This window comes from Arabidopsis lyrata (assembly GCF_000004255.2).
Source record: "Arabidopsis lyrata subsp. lyrata unplaced genomic scaffold ARALYscaffold_3, whole genome shotgun sequence".
Classification (NCBI taxonomy): domain Eukaryota; kingdom Viridiplantae; phylum Streptophyta; class Magnoliopsida; order Brassicales; family Brassicaceae; genus Arabidopsis; species Arabidopsis lyrata.
In genome coordinates this window covers 11,924,060-11,938,622 of record NW_003302553.1, presented here as the reverse complement: position 1 = coordinate 11,938,622, position 14,563 = coordinate 11,924,060, and the positions used below count along the sequence as shown (strand labels likewise).

The 14,563-nt window shown below is 34.4% G+C and overlaps 1 protein-coding gene and 1 pseudogene across 1 annotated transcript; one reads left to right on the top strand and one right to left on the bottom strand.

Annotated features, from left to right (window-relative positions):
- Positions 1 to 574: 574 nt before the first annotated feature.
- On the bottom strand, positions 575 to 3,812 carry LOC9321722 (annotated as a pseudogene).
- A 7,259-nt stretch (positions 3,813 to 11,071) lies between these two features.
- On the top strand, positions 11,072 to 13,618 carry LOC9319597 (stage V sporulation protein K). Its single transcript, XM_021032836.1, has 7 exons — positions 11,072 to 11,457; positions 11,665 to 11,775; positions 11,854 to 11,952; positions 12,045 to 12,155; positions 12,246 to 12,549; positions 12,632 to 12,771; positions 12,855 to 13,618. Exons 1-7 carry the CDS (start codon positions 11,314 to 11,316, stop codon positions 13,389 to 13,391), a joined length of 1,446 nt encoding a protein of 481 aa, XP_020888495.1. The 5' UTR covers positions 11,072 to 11,313; the 3' UTR covers positions 13,392 to 13,618.
- The last annotated feature ends 945 nt before the right edge of the window (positions 13,619 to 14,563 follow it).

Genomic DNA, 14,563 nt, shown 5'->3' with positions numbered 1-14,563 from the left:
CTCCACTCATAACCTCCGTCAACTTCTCCCATAATCCGCTCCGCTTACTGGCAGAAGGAGCTGCGTACACCACTATTATATTCAACACCTCTGTTCCATTTTGCAATTTTGCGAAAATGAACTGTTCTGAGGACTCAATAATCGTCAAATCACCAATCTCCGATCGCCATAAAAGCTAAATACCTCCACTCTGGCCCACAGCATCTACTCTGAAAGATTTATCAAACCCTAGCCCTTGGCAAATCCTTCCCGCTCTCTCTCCTCCAGCGTGCGTTTCAAACAGAGCGAGAAGATCAGTTTTAAAATTCTTCAACATATAGCGTATAGCTCTCCTGAAGTTGGGTTTATTCGCCCCCCGGCAGTTCCATAATAGACAATCCATTAAAAATTGTATTTGTTATATAGAAAAGTGCTCATTTCTTTAATTGAGAACACTATATTACATCGTAAACACAAGCTAGGTTTGTGATATTAAATTATCAACAAATCTATATTTATCGGAAACTGTTATAGAATGTTTGAAAGATAAAAGTATGCATATAAATACTTTGCATTGTTATTTTATTGTCACTTATATAATCTTTTTCTAGCTTTTGAGATTAGTAAATTAATCGTTGGATGAGAACATTGCAAAGTGCAAATGCTATAGTACAGCCAAGAAGGCTTTAATTTCTTTTTACCTATATATGATCATGCTATTTAGAGAATTGAACTCCACATTTGGTCAAACCCAATGTTCAGAATGATAAACAGTTGGTTTGTAATCGGTTATTTTTACATAAATGATAAACACTTGTTTAAAATTTAAATGTGTCTTGGTTTGCTAGAAAAAAAAGATGATTCATCATTGAAAGCAATCTCAAAACAATGAAAGATTTAAGGTTTACTAAGATAGAAATAAACTAAGAACTTATATATAGCTCATGAAGAGGTTTATCTTAAAACCAAAAAAAAATAAAAAATGAAGAGCTTTATCATGCAAAGAAACTCAAAGAGGAAAGATTACTTTGTTATCACCAAGAACACAATGATTCAAGATTAATATTTTTATAAAGATGGAGGAGTAGAGTTGTTTTGAGACAACTCTCAAAGCTACCCTTTAACCCTTACATTGATGTTTAAAACACACTTTTATATAAATTTCTAGCTACTAGCTAAAACCCTAGTTATATGGGCTAAAGGACTTCTCATAAAACTTTATCTTGGGCTTCTTTTGAATCTATCTAATAATCATTAGCTTTGTTTTTAAATAACACCAAGTATAAGGATCATCTAAGTAAATTCCGAGTACTAAATCAAATCCAGAACCATAAAACTTTGAGTTGACCATCACATCCAAAACCGTTTATCAATTGCTCCAGTCAATCAAAACAGTGATAATAAGAGAGAATTAATCTTGTCTTGTACCATGATGCATATGTATCTTCAATTCTGGAAAAGTTCCAACAAGAACCATCCAAATAAAAAATCAAATCCCAATACCGACATTCAACATTTCAGCATCAAGCCAATAAAAGACAAAATGCATGTAAAGGAATTGCGAGAATAATATCCAACCTCAATCCTAGTCTTAACATCACAACTTCTAGGGAAAGACACCAAAGAAAAAAAAAATCAATATAAATGTAACATATAGATCTCGGTTCAATTAGAGTTAATATATTTTCTCAAATGTGTAGTCGTCGAGTAGTCCACTCACAGGGGAAAACCCATGCATCTTCTGCTCCCTTATTTAATAAGAGAGGTTCCACAATAACCTTGACCGGTTCTTTTAATCTTCCCCATCTCCATTTCCCGTGTGGCTTGACCCACACTGCTCAAGCCGGAAGAGTACAGTCCATAGTCACTAGTTGGATTACTGTACCTCGCCGGTCGTGCCCTATTCTTATCCTAAACACTTCTTCGTGGTGTTCATCGTTTTGGCTCGTGTCATAATATGTGCTTCCTCTATGAACTGTATACATTGCTGTGACCCGGTGTGATCCCCTTGGTTCTAGCACACGTACAACTACCTGCTCGTTTTTTAAACCGATTACTTGCTTGGTTAGCATTATTAACCCTTAAATGACTCATATTTGGCAAACTGAAAAAAATGCAGCTAAGAAGTCATTATTTTAAACGACTGATGTTCGGTCACTGCAAAACATAGGGATATACATTAACATCAAACCAACCGAGATTAACCAAAATCAACAATATATTATCTAATTAACAAACGAAAACCAAAAGGAAATTCAATAAACAGTTATATTTTAGTGTAATTTTATATTTATAATATTTAATTATACAAATTATATATAACTTAAAATTAGTTAGTTGTTTATATTTTTGGTATTTGTTTTTAAAAAAACAACTGAACGTAACTGAAAATCATTTTGCTTTCCTTCAGTATTTAAACTGAAAAACCAAATGCGATTACTTGATTACCTGATCCATGCGAGGTCTTCCGCGTGCTTTATGGCGAACACAAGCTGCAACCATGAGAGATTGCAAGCCATCTCTTCTCTATCATACTCATTATTACGCTTACATCAGCGAAACCTTCAAAATGGATTTCTTCCAAGTGCTTGTACAAGCAATGGTCGTGCCTATACTTCCATGCACACGTAGCATTTGCTTCATTTTCAACAGTCAAATGGTAAAATTATGTGAAGGTTGAATTATTTGCAGATAAATTAATTACCCAATCAACCAAGCTGTCATCTGCATAGACATTGTTTGCATCAACAGGGCGACGTCCGGTTATTAACTCCAAAAGTACAACGCCGAATGAGTAAACATCAGATTTTTCTGTGAGCTTTCCACTTGCAGCATATTCCGGAGCCAAATACCTAAAATTTCATAACCAAAAGTTTTAGTAATTTTTACGATGTCACAAAAATAGTACAAAATGCATAAATGTACATATTTAGTAGCTTCAAGATGATCTATACCCAAAGGTTCCCATCACGCGTGTAGATACATGAGTGTTTGTATCCAAAGCAATCTTGGCAAGACCAAAATCAGCAACCTAATATATAGAAGAGAGGCACAAAAATACAAAGATGCTTCATGAATATATCATAGAAGATTTACATATAATGCCTTAATGGAAACATTATAAAAAAGGAAAGATAAAGCATACTTTTGCTTCAAATTTGATATCAATCAATATGTTTGCCGCCTTGATGTCACGGTGGATGATTTTTGGATTGTCTTCAAATATATAAATGCGTAAAGAATAAACAAACATGGCCTATATTTATCAAACATGATCTTAGACTTACAATTTTCATGAAGATGAGACAATCCTTTGGCAGAACCAACAGCAATCTTCATTCTTGAACTCCATTCCATCGTAGGCCGTCCCTTCCCTATTACAAATCATTGTATTCATTCAAAACATTAAAGCATGCAAGAAACCATAAAAGAGTTTTAATTGTTTTGTTTTTCTAACCATGGAGGTGAAACTCGAGAGTGTTGTTGGGAACAAACTCATAGACAAGCAACCTTTGAGCACCGGCGATGCAATAACCAACAAGAGAAACCAAATGCCTGTGGTGAATTTGGCTAAGAATATTAACCTCAGCCTGAAACTCCCTCTCCCCCTGAGCACTCCCTGCTTTCAACTGTTTCACTGCAACTTCTTTTCCATTAGTCAATATACCTTTGTATACGTATCCAAATCCGCCTTCTCCTAACAAATTGGCCTCAGAGAATTTATTGGTGGCATTAGCGAGCTCCCCGTAAGTGAAAGTTCTTTGATGTATGCCTAATACAAGCCCTGAAGAGGGTGGGGGTAACAACTGGATGATCGGCGTAGTTTGATACATAAAAAATGAGGAACAATATAGTCAAAGATTCGCTTTCTTGAATGTAATTGAGATCTTTGTTTTACCTATGGGAGTCGGAAGTGCTTCATCGTCTCTTCGTCGTTTCTTCTTACAAAGAAAACAAATCAAAGTCAACACCACAACAAGCACAGCAACTCCTCCTATGGCGATCCCGACCACAACTCCCGTTGATAATAATGTTGAGGAAGACGGCGGAGATAGAGAAAAGCCTGGGGTGATAGTTGGAGTTGTAGGAGATCCCTCGCCAGAGGGACTAGCTGGAGGTGGAGGGCTCCGACTGCCCAACCCAGGCGGAGGTGATGTGGAGGGAGACCGCCGAGGAGGAGGAGGAGGAGAAGCTATTGTGGAGGGTGAACGAAATGAGTCCGGCGGAGGTGTTTCTTGAAATATCGCGGATTCAGGCGGAGGAGAAGAAGAAGCTGATGACATCTTGTTTGATCTAATCAAAAAACAAAACCTCTCTGAGCTCTCTCCCCAGTTAAAAAATATTTAGGAGACAGAAGAAGAAATTGGAGAATGTAACAAAGCAAGAGAAGGCTGTGATCTGCTTCCAACGAGACTTAAGTTGAGTTTTGATTACTTCTTCTATCGGAATTTGGACAATGGAACTGTATTGGGGTACACATCTATTCCTACGCGCTATGTCTTCAGACTTCCATAAAATATATATTTTTGGGTCAACTTATACATAGTAGTCCCTATTGCTCTTAAACTTACCTAAATAGTAATAGAAGGTATAAATAAAATCAGTGAGAAATGCAACAAACAATTATATCAAGCAAGATTTCCCAAAAACAGTTACTTGACATACAAGTAATATAATGTATAACTCTTACTCGTTACAACTTCATGCCTAAACATTATCATCTATATGTTCTCATTCACCTTTTTCAATTCTTGAGGTTGGTTTACTTGTTCCAAAAATATTGTTCAACTCCAATAATACATAATTAAATTTCTTTAATTACATTTTCACTTCACAAATTATAAATACTTTCATGTCATATTTTTGTCAATGTCCCACTCATTCTTAACAATATATACGAGACTACTTGTGCATTAAGTCATCCATCATCATCATACATAAAACACAAGTCACGTATATGTACATCATTAATTCGTACGTATGCCCTCACCTAATAAGTCAACTTATTTCTCATACTATCAGATTAATTCTACTTAATTTACATAATGAATCATGCATGTTTATTTATCTAAACGAAACATATCCTATCATCATAAAACATCACACGCCAACAATCAATTCAACGGTCATTTTTTTAAAGACCGTAGGTCTAAAGATATATATACGCACAGACGAAAATGCTCAACATTTACTGTTCGTAGAATATGAATTACATAGAGAAGAATGCGGCCCAAGCATCCGTGGTCTAGTGGCAGAGGAAGTTTTGAGAAAGGGTGAAACTCCCAAACCTGAGTTCGATTCTCCCTTGAAACAAAAAAACACATTTGTTTGGAAAATCTATCAGTTTTGCCTTGGCCCAATTGGTTTACCTGGTAGCCAGAAATGCAGGCGGCCTGACTACCCTCTGGCATTAGTCGGAAGGCACTCCAAACTCTGATCACGCAGTGTGGTCGCCCAACTGGATCTCATGGATCTCATGAATCTCATGGCCCGTTCGACCCGAGTCCACTCGGAATTCATGGTGTCCGTTGAATCGTTGAACTGTTGACCGCAGGAGAAGTCCACTCTGTAGCACATTGTAGCACATCGGTGCGTTCCTACCGAGGCTAACCGGATCAGCCGATAAAATTTATCAAAAAAAAAAAAAAAAAAAAAGAAGAGAAGAATGCGTACAATTATTTTTTGTATGTGTGGAAACTGGAAAATAGTTGAGATTCTTCTTGCACAAAAGCGAAAGAAAGAACATGAGTGCACCCGCACCTCTTCAAGGCCACGCACCTATGACCTATTACACTGACATTAATTTCCCCTAATTTAATTATTTACTAATAAATAACTTCAAGTTACACTAAAATAATCCATAAATATTGAAACGGACAATGAAAAAGAGTGTTTTGTTTTGCATATCCAATCAAGGTTTTAATAATATATAGACCAATTTTTTTTTTTTCACTGAAGATGATTATATTGCTGATTATAAACACAACCCATAAAACGACAGGATAGTGTTGTGATTGGTTATATGTTGAAAAACCAAACACCAAAAAATGTCGACAAAGACTGAGACAAAGATGAAAGCAGAGCAACACGAAGCTCTAAGAACACTAAAGAGAGATTCTCTCAACCTCAAAATGATGTCGTAGCCAAAAAGGAAAACCTGAAGCGACATAAGATTGAAGTCTGTTCTCTTTAACCACACTCTGAGCGATAAGAGAAGCTCTCCTGTTAGTCTTAACTTTTTTTTCATGGAAGTTGTTCAGATTTCCAAACCATGTCTTTGCTCTTCAGATAATAATTCCCATAATTTTATGTATATAAATAACTATGGTATCATTTATATATAGCTTAAAACAATCAGGAGGCCACGACTCGCCAAATCTAAGAAAAAAATCAAAGAGGAAGTCAGCGTGACGTAAATACAAAAATATTATGGTTTGACCAAACCAATTTGTTCACTACAATAAATATCTACATTATTAGCAAGAGAGAAGAGCTATTATATGTCATCAATAGCGTTTTCATAAATACTGTCTTATGCCCCTGTTATGGTAGCACCCCCACATACGATAGCGTTTTTTCCGTATGTTATGATAGAGTATTCTACCATAGCATTAGTTAAACACTTTGATATATAGCAATGTTCTCTGGATTTTTTTTGTTGTAGCATAATTTACTTCTTTTCAAACCCCATGAACATTATTTTTTTCTCTCAAAATTTTTGTAACTATCACACCTCTTTTAGTTTATATTTAGTTGACCAAAACACTAACAATTTGCGTAGGAGCAATTCAAATATTGTAGAGCCTAACGTTATTGTAGCTAGTGCTTATGTAGTTATTGTCTTTTTAGGTGCTTTTTATTTATATTTTGAATATCCCCATCACTAGTTTGAGAAAATGTTATCAAATTAAAATTACAAAATTAAATTTCCATGAGAGCTAAAATTTTTTTAAGCTAAACTTTCTTATAGCATACAAAGAACAAACTAAATGAAAAAAAAATCATATTAAAAAAGCTGTTGAAATGTGAGCGTTAACAAAAAAAAAAAGAAATGTGAGCCCAAAACAATCGCATTAAAAATAGAAAACATTTACTTTGACTTTGTCGTTTATAACTCTCACACAAATATTACCATAATTAAATTTTTATTGGATTAGAATTCGACATCAGCAATAATACATATGTTCAGGCTAGAAATCCATAACGAGTATTGTATTATTTTATTATAAAGTTGTTAATATTAATATGATTTGAAATTTATTATAATTATAATGAAACTAATTAGCAATCCCACGTGCATGCACATTGCGGACGTCCTTTGTAAGGTCCACCAGGTGCAGTGTGGCAATGAGAGACCCCTTGTGGATGTCTCTTCGTACACAAAGGCGTGCACCTTGCGTCACAACGGTCAGCTTGTAAAATAGCAGTACATCTATTTGCAAAATCCCAACTTTCCACTCCTATTACAATAACAAGTTTGAAACATAATTAACAAAAAAAAACAAGTTTGAAACAAAAATCTTAGTTTGTATGTCTTTCTCGTAATTTTAGTTTATATAAATAGAAAAATATTATTTTAACTTTTTATTGTGAGATGCAGATATTTCTTTTGAAATGGAACAAAAGATTATAATAAAAATATTTAAGATATTAAATCATTTGAGTGTATCATATGAATTTTCATAGAAAACTCTAATACAATACTAATATATTTTAAACATTTGATTGTACTTTGAAACACTTACCTATGCAAAATGTGAGGAAATAATTATTGATGACAAAAAAAAAACAATGTAAAAGTCTTTAATAAAGTAAATCACAATAATTTTAATAATGCTTAGCCATATAAATTTATAAAAGTAGGGAATTAACAAAAATAGGTGAAGAAATTTAGAAATATATGTGGGGGTTGGTTTTCTAGGGTTCAGTACAAAAATGAACTCATATTCCTGTTAAGTGTAATATAGATTTAACAAAAAATAGCTAAACTTAATATTATAAAATTAAACTCTTAAATGAAGAATATATTTGATCAAACCAATATAACATAGTTGAATTGATTTTTTAAAGAACTAATATGATTTCGAAAACAATTTCTTCTAAGAAAATGTAAATTCATACCTAGCAAAAGAATTGTGAAGATAGTGAGAACGGTGAAAGAAAGTTGATATGATTTTCTCATCTTATATGATATAAATAGATCGATAGTGTTTTTCTTTTGATAGCTTAATTATATTATACTTCCTCTGTTTCAAAATATAGGATGTTTTAGTTAAAAGCACACATTTTAAGAAATTTGTTTTTTCTTTAAAAGCTATCATTTAATATTTAATTTTAAAAAATTCAACCAATGATATAAAAGACTGCAGATTACAAATAAGCATAAAATATAAAATGCATTTAATATTTGCATAGAAATTTGTAAAACATCTTATATTTTGAAACAAAAAAAAAAATTCCTATAACATCCTATATATTGAAACAGAGGGAGTAGTGTTTTAAAATTTAAAAGAAGAAGAAGGCATACTTATATATATATAGTAAATTAGGTGCATCTGTAAACAAAGGAGAAGAAGGTGTACTATCTTGTATCCCGAATTATTGGACCTAATTTGACCCAAGTTAATGGTGTTTTTTCCCTATGTGATAGGTCAAAGCGTTAAAATTTATTTTACTTTCTTTAATTTTGTTGACTAATTGTTTGGGTTTTTTACTCATACATCCTCTTTTGTCGCAGGAACCAAGACGTATAATAGAATCCTATCATCAAAAATTAGGAAACAAATAGCAACGTCGTTTAAAATTGCAGATTTTTTTTTTTTTTTTTGAAGGAAAATGATTTTACAACCTGAATGGTCAACAAGTCAAACATGTGACCCCGGTTTCCTTATCGAAAATTCGGACAATGTCAATTTTACCTTTATGCGCATCATTCAAATGTTCGAACTATACTTAATTAATTCATCTCACCTAAGTTAAAAAGTTAAAAGTTATACATGTGATAAGTAAAAGCAACGTTTATTATAGTGTCACGTTTCGAGGAGTCCCCGACATCTAATCCACATCGTATTACGCTACAAACTGTGTGGTATAACAAAGAAACCTTTGCCTACGTCCTCAAATTTTGAAATAAACTTAGAAGCATATTTTTCTACAAGATATCTTTAGTTTAATATGCCCAATATTGACAGATCACTTGTATTCATCTAAGTGATAAGAAAATAAAATTAAAAGTAGAAAATTATTAAAAAAAAATAAGGAAACGAAACAAAACAAAGTATTATAAATTTAGGTTAATGATTATTAAGTAATGCATTATAGAAATTGTATTGTATATAAAAATATATTAGATGTTTCATAATATTTCAAAATTTGATAATAATATAATAAATCTTATAACTAAAACTATAATGTATTACTTAATAATCACCAAAAAAGATTGAGTGACTTGGCCATCTTATCTATCGAAAGAGAATTGGTTAGAGAAATTGACTTTGAACATTTGGCTAATGATTTTGTTGGAGAAAAAGGGAGAAAAATTACGCTTGTAATAATAGAAGTAAAAATATATACAAAGACGGATGACAAAAAAAAAAATGTCTACAAAGATAAATTGTCATTTGACGAAATTACGCTTTAGAACTATTTTTATGTTTTGGTTTTGACGTACTTTCGTCATATGACAATTTATCTTTGTAAACATTTTTACTTCTATTATTATAAGAATCTTTGTTTTGTAAATTGGGGTAAATTTCATTTGACCGCCTCTGGCAACCATTGACCTTGGCACGGCTCTGGGTATTGATGTCATATGGGAGCCGTTTGTCGACTTAACAGATTATAAAAGACAAAGGTGGGTAGGTAAAAAACACTCGGGTACCTAGTATAAGTCGAGCCCGATCGATTCAGATCTGATCCAACTTAGATCCAACTCCGATCCAGATCCAACCACTTAACCCGATATACTAATCCGAGAGGTAACTTCATATATATACACCGGCGGACCCACGTGAGTAGAAGGAGTGTCACTTGCACCACCTTAAATTATATAATTAAAATTTTTAAGCTTAAATCAATAGGATTATTTGGCTAATTTGGTTAAAGTTTATAGTATTGACCCCCCTTAACCTGAGTTCAACTTCATCTAACTCCTATTTTTATTCATTTTTCCCCCTTTTTAATAAATAACTAATTTTACTTTGGTAATTGCTAATATTTTGACCCCGGTAAAAATATTTTCTGGGTCCGCCACTGTATATATATATATATATTTCTTTTCTTTAAAAGAGATTGAGGCAAATATTACACCGGTGTGAACCAACCATCTCTTTCTCTTCATTCTTTTTTACTTTACTTCACTGTCTCGCTCTACGTCAAGTCATAGTCTTTCTCCCATATTGCTCTTTTTCTAACTTAAACGTCAGAAATCTGTCTTTTTTTTTTTTTTTTTTTTTTTTTTTTTGACATCTTTGGATCGACAAGGCCCGATCCATAGCCAATCCCTACTACGCGGGGTAACGCGATTTAGTGGAGTCGAACTCCGGTGGGAAGGCGGAGTCAAGTGGACTTAACCACTTGACTAAAGGCACATCCCCAAACGTCAGAAATCTGTCGAAAAACCCCCTTTATCGTATTATCTGGTTCTTACGTGTTTGTTTTGTATATAAGAGACTTAACCCTAAGTAGACAACACGAAAGACGAAAAATGAGCGTGTAAATGTGGAAATGCTCGGAGAGTTTATCAGAAAGTGTATATATTGAGGTACACAACAATTGGTTCTCACTGTCACTTATAATCTTAATATTATTTTCATTCTAATATTCTTTTGAAAATTCCATTTCATGGTCCATAATTAATAACCTGCATGATTTTCCCTCATTTCCACACAAACAAATTTGAGATAGTTCTAATCGACAGTTACATAAAAATGCTGTCGAATTTCCTAAATAAAATAAAAAAATCTTTTTATGTAAATTTGTAATAATGATATATGTATGATTAGGCTAATCAATGTGGCAAAGCTTAGCTGGGTTTAGGAAGGCACCAGGAAAGTAAAAAAACGAAGTCCACATAAAAAATTAAGGTAGGGGTAAAATAGTCTTTTCATATATCATGAAGAAGAAGAGACGCCAAAGAAAAAAAAGACTAGTGACGAAAGAGGAAGACGCGGAGGTACTCTCATTCTCTAATCTATTTCTTCTTCTTCTTTCTTCTCCACAATAGTGTTGATTCTCCGCAAAATCCTCTGACAAAATCTTTCCCAAAGAAAGATTAGATTTTGGTGGAAGAAACTTCTTCTTTCTTCTTGTTGTTGAGGATTGACGAAGAAGATCATGAACCGACAAAACGGTGGAGGACAGCGGCTGAGATCCGCTAGACCCACCACAATTCACGATTGTGCTCTCTCCGGTGATCTTATTGCTTTGCAGAGACTTCTTAAAGACAATCCTTCTCTTCTCAATGAACGCAATCCCGTCGTATGTCCATTTCTTGACTCTTTCTTTCTGTTGAATTTTGGAATCTGGATGCAAAATTTGAACTTTTGACTAGGGTCTGCTTTCGAATCTTGAGAGGATTCATGATCTTCAAGTTTTAGATGTGCCCATGAATCTAAAAAAGCAAACTTTATTGAAATGTGTCTCGTATTGACTTTGATTGGAATTGGGTTTTGATTGGAATTGCAGATGTATCACACGCCTCTTCATGTTTCTGCTGGTAATGGTAATGTTGATATAGTTAAGTATCTTCTTGCTTGGACTGGATCTGAGAAAGTTGAGTTAGAAGCAATGAATACTGTGAGTCTGTTTTTGCTTTTTGTTTTCTTCTTTGCTTGAGCTTTTGATTTTTCATTGATCATGTTTAATGTTTTTTAGTATGGTGAGACTCCATTGCATATGGCAGCAAAGAACGGTTGCAACGAAGCTGCGAAGCTACTCCTTGAGCGTGGTGCTTTTATCGAAGCTAAAGCCAGCGTAATTTCCTAACTCTCTATAGTTATCTGTCTTCTCTTTTGTAGTGTGGAAAGGTGGGAAGTTTTGGACTGATTTGGTTTTGGCTTATGCAGAACGGTATGACACCATTGCACCTTGCGGTATGGTACTCAATTACTGCAAAAGACATCTCAACTGTTAAGACACTGCTTGATCATAACGCAGATTGCAGCGCAAAAGATAATGTATGTTCCTCCTCTGAGATTATTGGTTTCTTTTTGTTTTAGTAATTATGGTATTGCTAGTGTAATAGTTGTGGGATTTTGTATTTCCAGGAAGGGATGACTCCTTTGGACCATCTGCCTCAAGGACAAGGCAGTGAGAAGTTACGGGAATTGTTGCGCTGGTTTCTCCAAGAACAGAGGAAAAGAAGCGCGCTTGAGCAATGCGGTAAGACAAAAGCCAAGATGGAACTACTTGAGGACGAGTTGTCAAATATTGTTGGATTAAGTGAGCTGAAGACACAACTGAGGAAATGGGCAAAAGGAATGCTTTTAGATGAAAGGCGAAGGGCTCTTGGGCTGAACATTGGAACCCGAAGACCTCCGCATATGGCATTTCTTGGAAATCCTGGGACAGGTGAGAGGAAAAGATTTGTCTTTATGTTTCTGTCTTTAAGTCAAATCAATACATGACTGCTTTAGTTGATCCAAACACACAGGTAAAACCATGGTAGCTCGAGTTCTTGGGAAGCTGCTTAACACGGTTGGAATTTTACCAACTGATAAGGTAACAGAAGTACAGCGTACAGACTTGGTTGGTGAGTTTGTTGGCCATACAGGACCAAAGACCAGGAGAAAGGTGAAAACACTGTTCATAATCTTCTGATTTTACTTGTGGGTTTTGGTTTCAAGAATCTAAATTTTCTTTCAATTTCTGGACAGATCCAAGAAGCTGAGGGAGGAATTCTGTTTGTGGATGAAGCATACAGATTGATCCCGATGCAAAAGGCGGACGACAAGGACTACGGTCTAGAAGCTCTGGAAGAAATCATGTCGGTCATGGACACAGGGAAAATCGTGGTGATATTTGCGGGATACAGTGAGCCCATGAAGCGTGTGATTGCATCAAACGAAGGGTTTTGCAGAAGGGTCACAAAGTTTTTCAATTTCAGCGACTTCAGTGCTAAGGAACTGGCGCAGATACTACACATCAAGATGAACAACCAAGGAGAGGACACTCTGTTCTACGGTTTCAGATTGCATGAGTCCTGCACTCTGCAGGAGATAGCGTCATTGATAGAGGCAGAAACAACCGAGAAGCAGAGAAAGGAGATGAACGGAGGATTGGTGGACACGTTACTTGTTAACGCGAGGGAGAATCTTGATCTCCGACTTAGCTTTGAATGTGTTGACACTGAAGAGATTTGTACAATCAAGTTGGAAGATCTAGAGGCTGGGCTTCGAGTTTTCTCGCAGTGAAAAGCTTCCAGGTTCAAACATCTGATGGCTAATAATTGGTTAGTATTACACAATTGTATTGATTCAATTCTTACATCATATTCTTTATGCTTTTGTCCCCCTCAAGATCTTGTAGGAGGAGAGGCTTTGGTTTCAACTTCCATTGTTTGATCAAATCTATTTCTGTTGTATAAAACTATATTGATATTTTATCTTTTCTTATATATTTCTTGTGAAATGTTTATCTATTTCTTTATTTATGATGCCAACGATTACAAAATGTTGTGTTTGGTTTGAACCAAATTGGCTTAACCTTCTTTCTACACATTAGATATTCTTTTTTTTTTTTTTTTTTTTTTTTGTAAACTACACATTAGATATTCAAATACAAGATTTGGTTCATCATATTGCATACTCAAACCTTCATCACTTATACGAGTTCATTTTGATCTCAAACCTTCTGCACTTATATGCAAGTCCAGCTTTGATCGGTGTGATTAAGCCTACATCTTGCCGCGATTGTCTCCATATCTATTATTAGAAAGAGTTTGAAAGTGATCCAAGATCCAAAATCCATACAATCCTAAACTAGTAAAACCGGTGAACATAGAGATATATGAAGGTTTTATGCGCTCTCAATAGGGTGAGAACTTACGCCATATCTTATCGATGTTTGCGTATCGTTACTGATATATATCATCGATGCCATTTTGGATAAGATCGTCCCCTCATATAACATTTCCATTTGATTAATCCTGCATAGGGTTCGTAAGTAAACAAAACAATAAGCAATGCTTTTTGATGTTAATTTATGTTTAGTGTTATCATAATTGATTAACTAATCCTAAACCAAGAGAGATCAAACCAAAATCCTTCAAATCTCCACTATGGTTCTAACTCTCTCTTATTGATTAACATATTTTCCTTAACCAACTTCTTCTCACTTTCATCATCCTGAAAAATCTTTTGGTGAGCAAAGGATTGCTTCCTTTCGTAGATCCGTCTAAATCTCTATTCTTGCAGAAAACACGATTATCTTCGAATCTAAGCTCGAATACCACTTATAGATGGTCACTAGAATTAATATTTTGGATTTGAAAGACTTAATGATAACACATGTGAGAGTTTGGAAAAACAGAAAAATAGATAAACACAAACCACAAAAATTACAGAAACTTTTTCTTAAAAAAAAA

Coding starts and splice junctions, on each gene's coding strand:
- LOC9319597 (XM_021032836.1), top strand. CDS start 11,314: ATGAACCGACAAAACGGTGGAGGACAGCGGCTGAGATCCGCTAGACCC. Junction 11,458..11,664: donor TCAATGAACGCAATCCCGTC/GTATGTCCATTT, acceptor TTGGAATTGCAG/ATGTATCACACGCCTCTTCA. Junction 11,953..12,044: donor TTATCGAAGCTAAAGCCAGC/GTAATTTCCTAA, acceptor TGGCTTATGCAG/AACGGTATGACACCATTGCA.